The 6000-nt window shown below is 49.4% G+C and overlaps 1 protein-coding gene across 4 annotated transcripts in view; it reads right to left on the minus strand.

Moving 5' to 3' along the window:
* COL15A1 (collagen type XV alpha 1 chain) overlaps positions 1-4938 on the minus strand; it is a 102345-nt gene extending 97407 nt beyond the window's left edge. For all 4 annotated transcript variants that reach the window (XM_070431086.1, XM_070431089.1, XM_070431087.1 and 1 more), the window contains exons 1-2: positions 4826-4938; positions 4666-4751 (exon numbers count right to left, since the gene is read on the minus strand). In XM_070431086.1, the coding sequence (XP_070287187.1) occupies positions 4666-4751; positions 4826-4836 (97 nt within the window). In that variant the 5' untranslated portion in view covers positions 4837-4938. The remainder of the gene's footprint in view (positions 1-4665; positions 4752-4825) is intronic.
* Between the last annotated feature and the right edge of the window lie 1062 nt (positions 4939-6000).

Consider the following 6000-nt stretch of genomic DNA (forward strand, 5'->3'; position numbering starts at 1 on the left):
GACCTTCAAGAGAAAGGGAATGTGAGAAAGCATGCTCTAGATGGAGATTAGTTCACACCTGTGCAAAGTCAAGGAGACTGCAAAATTCCAACTATACATGAGGAGCTGTGAGTGGTTCAGGTGATGGCAATTTTCAGCATTCACTTTGCTGTAAAACACACAAATGGGTGTGAGGTTACCACAGGCATCCCCAACTTCAGACAAAACAAAACAAAAAATCAGCCAGTAATTAAAGCACTACAATCATTTATATTCATCACAACTTCTAATGGTATGTGAGCAACAGCAACTCATTACCAGTCCTGGTATAGGCAAGGCAGGGAGCCAGGGCTGCAAAATCCCAGGTGTGACTCTTCCTTCTTTCTCACTCAGGAAAGCACATGAGACTGCCAAGAGCGAGATAATTAGAGGGGAAACCTGAACCTGCTCTGATGAGTTTTTAGTATTTCTTCAAAGAAGACCTACGAACAGCAAACAAGCACATGAAGTAATGCTCAACGTCATTAGTCACGGGGGAAATGCAAATCCAAACCCCCAGATACCACTTCACACCCGCTAAGGTGGCTTTAATTAAAAAATGGAAAATCACAAGTGTTGACAAGAAAATGGAAAAATCAGAACCCCTGTACACTACTGGTGAGACTGTAAAATGGTGCAGCCACCGTGGAAAATAGTTTGGGAGTTCCTCAAAAACTTAAGCATGGAATTACTTTATGACCCAGCAATTCCCCCTCTAGCTACACACACAAAATAATTGGAAACAAATTCAAACAAATCCTTGCATACAGATATTCATAATAACACTATTCACAATAGCCAAATATCCCTATGAGTGGAAGATGAATAAAACAATTGTGGTATATCCATACAATGGAATATTATTCAACCATAAAAAAGAATAAAGTATGGACTCATGCTACAATATGATGAACCTTAAAAGCATTATGCTAAGTAAGAAAAGGCCAGGCACAGAAGGTCATGTATTATATAATTCCATGTATGCAAAATGTCCAGAATAGGCAAACCCATAGAGACAGAAAGCAGTTTAGTGGTTGGCAGGGGTTGGTGAGGTGTGACTGGGGGGGTAGGGAGTGGCTGCTGAATGGAATTAAGGTTTTCTTTTATTTATTTATTTATTTATTTATTTTTTTAAATTAAATCTTTATTGTTCAGATTATTACATTTGTTCCTCTTTTTAAGGTTTTCTTTTAGAGTGATGAAAATTTTTAGAAGCAGATAAAAACAACGGCTGCACAACACTGTAAATGTATTAAATGCCACTGAATTGCACAGGTGAAGATGGCTAATTTTATGTTACGTGAATTTTACCTCAAAAAAGTAAGTCAGGATATCTAAATGTCCAATAAATACATGAAAAGGTAATCAACTTAATAATCAGGAAAACATAAATGAAGACTACAGTAAGATTCTAATAGGTACCCATTAGAAAGGCTGGAATTAAGCCCAGTGACAAGACCAAGTGCTGGTGAGGATGCTAAAAAACGGGGACGCTCATACCAGGTTGGTGGCTGTGTACCTGCGAACAACCAGGTGACAGACATGCTGTCTGTTCATCCGTTGTCTGTTTGGTTGGAGGATTGGCATACCCTGTTACCCAGCATTCCACTCTTAGACACAGAATCAAGAGAAATGTGTGCACATGTGCACCAAGAGACATGTACAAGAATGTTCACAGACACACTACTATATCATCCCCAAATGGGAAAAATATTGTTGAAGACAAAATAGATAGATAATATACATGTTATTAATACAGTGGAATATTATATAGCAATGAAGATGGATTAGCTACAGCCACATGCAACAGCATGAATGAATCTCAAAAACTTAATATTCAGTTTAAAAAGGCAGACACCAAAGAAGACATCCTACATGTATAAAGTTCAAAATCAAGTAAAATGGAACTTTGGAATTTGGGGATACATGTTTAGGTCCTAAAGTTATTTTTAAAAAGTAAGGAAATGATCACATTGAAAGTCAAAGTGATAGTTGTCTCTGAGGGGAGGGAGGGAATCACATAGCCAAAGGACACAAAGGAGCTTCCAGGAGCTATGCTATTTTTTTTTTAATATATTTTATTGATTTTTTTACAGAGAGGAAAGGAGAGGGATAGAGAGTTAGAAACATCGGATGAGAGAGAAACATCGATCAGCTGCCCCCTGCACACCTCCTACTGGGGATGTGCCCGCAACTAAGATACATGCCCTTGACGGGAATCAAACCTGGGACCCTTTAGTCCGAAGGCCGACGCTCTATCCACTGAGCCAAACTGGTTAGGGCTATGCTATTTCTTCATCTGGGTTATGTGATGTTTGTACTGTGAGACATCATTGAACTGTACTTTTTAATTTATTCTCACCAGAGAATATGTTTATTGGTTTTAGAGAGAGGGGAAGGGAGGGGAGGGGAGGGGAAAGAGAGGGAGAGAGAGAGAGAGAGAGAGAGAGAGAGGGAAGGAAAGGGAGAGAAACATCAATGTGAAAGAGAAACGTCGATAGGTTCACAATCAAACACTTTAAAGAAAAGTAAATAATTCGCACATATCACCATTTTATCTGGAACAAATTACTGGTGGCACTACCATCCCTGTCCCCACAACAACCTCATCATCTAAAATAGCGGCTATTCCAATGACACTGAACTTTACTACTCAGCCATGACCCCTTAGGGACACAAGGATGGATGTGAGGGCAAGGGTCCCTTTCAGGGTCTCTTTAAACTGGGTGGGCAGGAAACCCTGAGGGGCCTGGAAGCCTTGGGCCTTTGGGACTCACTTTCCTCATCTGAAGGACCGAGACAGTAACAGTCCCTGTCCCCACCCCGTGGAGCATTGTGAGGACTGGATGAATGAAGTATGAGTGTGTTCACAGCTCTGCCTGAGCATATGAAGTGATTTATAGGTGTTAGACTAATTGAACTGCATGCAAAATTTGGTTTGCAAGAGGATATTTCATGCATCTAGAAGATTCTGAGTCTCAAAGGGACACCGAATACCCATCATTGCAAATGGCCCTACCCAGGCCCTGTTCAGCCCCTGAGGGCTTCCTGGCACTCCCTTCGTACATGATAGATGAGAACAGGACTTCCTCTGTGTTAGCAACCACAGCCCTGACCTGTCTCCCAGGGACCCAGCCTGCAGGCACAGGAGGAGGCAAGAGACACCAAAGTGTCTCTCTCCAGAGCCTTCTTCCTTTTGGGGGTGAGGGTTGCAGCAAAGTTCACCGAGGATCACAGAACCCGAAGCTGCCTCTGCTGCTGAGTTGGCAGTAACCTATATCACATGCAAAATTGCAATGTTCCCACATGGGCCATGGTGCTGAGAAGCCAAAACTGTGCTCCAGCTGCCCTTTGATCTGCAAGAAATGCCAGGCTGGACGCTCTGGCAGGAAAAGCTGTCATCGCGTTTGGGTCTCCCTCCCAAGGAAACAATGGTCCGGGCTGTCCCAGGCTTCCTCCAGCACACAAAGAGTTAACCAAGGCCACCCACCCTATCCCCACTTTCCTTCATGGAGACACCTCTATGGAGACTGTGTTCTAATCTCCTAAATCCAAAAGGGGTCAAAGACCACTGTTGGGGAGCACAGCTCTCCCACAAAACTGCATGGAGGAAGGGCGGAGCAAGGCACGACCGGAGCCTGCAAATCTGGGCTCAGTTCTGCCATTGGACCGGCCACTTCCTAAGCCTCTCTCATCCTCAGTGTCCTCTTCTGTAAGAATTCCTGCATTGCTTTCTAACACAGCTACTGCAGCACCAAGCCACAATACCTATCACTTATTTTCTGCCTGGTATGCGCCAGCGTGTGGAAAGCATATTATTTCTAATATCTCTCTTAATCTTCACAGCAGCCCTAGGAGGTCGGGTGATTTAATTATCCCCTCTCCCCCTTTTTTGAATGAGGAAACTGAAGCCCAGAGAGGTGAAATTAATTGCCCAAGGTCACCCAACTAGGCACAATTCAACCCCATGCTGCCTGACACAACCTAACCAAAACATGTTTTAACTAATACCCCACGATTCTTCCCACCGCCTCTGGGTCCAGGTGGGGAAAGTGAGCCTTGGGAAACAGAAGGCACCAGATCCCCTGGCTCCCAGCCCATAGCTTTTCCCATCACCCATGGAACCACTGCCCCGGGGAGGTGACTCCCGAGGTAACTCAGCGCTAAGTGAGGCATCAGAGCAATTCAGTCCCGTTATTTCTTTCGAGGCAACGGCGCCAGGTGTCTCTGCTGGCGGTCATGCGTCCGCACCTGGGTACAGGGAGGGCACCACACCTGCCCTGACAATGAGCTGGGCAGCACGCACGACCTGGGCGCGGGCACTGGGCGCAGCTAACTGTCCCCGCGGAGCCTCTGGTGCCCTCCGGTGCTTCCAAAGGCTCTCGATGCCCAGGACTGGGGGGACCACGCCTAACTTAGACATCTTGGATGCCCAGAGAGCGCTCCATCCACTCCAGCTGCCCGGGACTCCCACCCACTCCAAGAACCCCCTCGGGAAGCCGCGGCAGGACCGCCAGTGCGCACGGAGCGGCGAGGACTCCCTTTTATGTCCAGGAATGAGGCGCGCACTGCAGCCGCGCTCGCCGCCAAACGAGCTTCCCCGGGGCGCGGAGGCTGCGGGTGCCACCCTCCGGCCGGGTAGCTTACCTGTCTCCGCGCGGGTCCGGACAGCAGCGGAGAGAAGCGCGGAGACCCAGAGCAGCCACAGCAGGAACCGACTCTGCTCGTTCCTCCTGCAAGAAGCGGCCGAGTGAGAGAAGGCGAGGCGGGCAGAAGGGGCGCGGGGGAGCCGGGGCGCGGGTCTTACCTTGGCTCCATCTCGCGGGTCTGCCGAGCCCCGAAGGCGCTAAGCGACGGAGCTCCGCGGAGGCGACGGGGGCGCTGCGCGCGGGCCGCCGCTCGCCCTTCCTGCAGGGAACAAAGGCGGCGCTGGCAGCGGCCGCGGCGGGCAGGCTCCCGGCTCCGGCCCGCGCCCTGAGTCACACGCGCTCTGAAACCCGACTCCGCCGCGCCCAGCGCTCCCTCGCGCGCCGCGCCGCGCCCACCTCGGGCAGCGGTGGCGCACTCCCACCCCAGGACCTCCCCACGCCCCTTTCCCCCTCGACAGCCTCGCGCTTCCCGGCCGCCACTGCCACCCCCAGCGGCATTAAGTAACAACCTTCGGGAAAAGCCCGGAGACCCAGCTGGTCCGGGAAAGCGGCCGCGCTCCCTCCCACCCTCACGTCTGTCCCCGTCCGAGCTGCTCCACGGACAAAGCACTCTCCATTCGCGGGTCGCTGGCCCACGGAGGCTGGAATCACTGTGATCTGGGCTCGGAGTGGTGGCGCCAATGTCCCAAGTTCACACAGCTGGACTGAGCTCTTGGCTGCCGCGCCCCACCCTGCGTGCGTGACCCCCGGAACCTGCTTGAATGCTCCGGTGTGATCCAGTTTGGGTGGTATAATTGATACACATAACTAAAAGCAGCAAAGCTAATTCTAATGAAAATTGTAAATACATCTAATATTCCAGGGTTTTCCTCTCTATACCTTGCCGGTACCCCCACCCCCAAGTATAACCTCACAGGAGGGCAAGGGTTTAGGTTTGTTTTGCTCTCTGCCTAAAATAGTCCTTGATGGTGGGAGATGCCAATACATTGGAGGAACAAAGGGACACAGTCCTATGTCAGACATCACTCCAGGGGCCTTTCTTCCTGAATGCACTAAGCAGCCACAGAGGGCTTTGGCTCTGTGGTCAGTTCCTGCTTTTCATCTGATATCCCTTCCTGGAGCAAGAGGCACCACCTGCCAAATGAAAGGTAATTTGAATGAGCCCTGCAGAGGAGACGGGATGGGCACAGAGATGGTGGCTAACATTTATTGAGCACTGATTATGTCCCAGGCCCTGTGTTAGAGGCTCTGCCTGTGTGGTCTCATTTAATCCCCACAACAGCCCTGGGAAGGTGGCCCTGTAGTGATCTTCATTTCACAGATGAGGAAACTG

Source organism: Myotis yumanensis, unplaced genomic scaffold (assembly GCF_028538775.1).
Source record: "Myotis yumanensis isolate MYYU_CA2020_CCGP unplaced genomic scaffold, mMyoYum1.0.hap1 SCAF_12, whole genome shotgun sequence".
In the NCBI taxonomy this organism is placed as follows: domain Eukaryota; kingdom Metazoa; phylum Chordata; class Mammalia; order Chiroptera; family Vespertilionidae; genus Myotis; species Myotis yumanensis.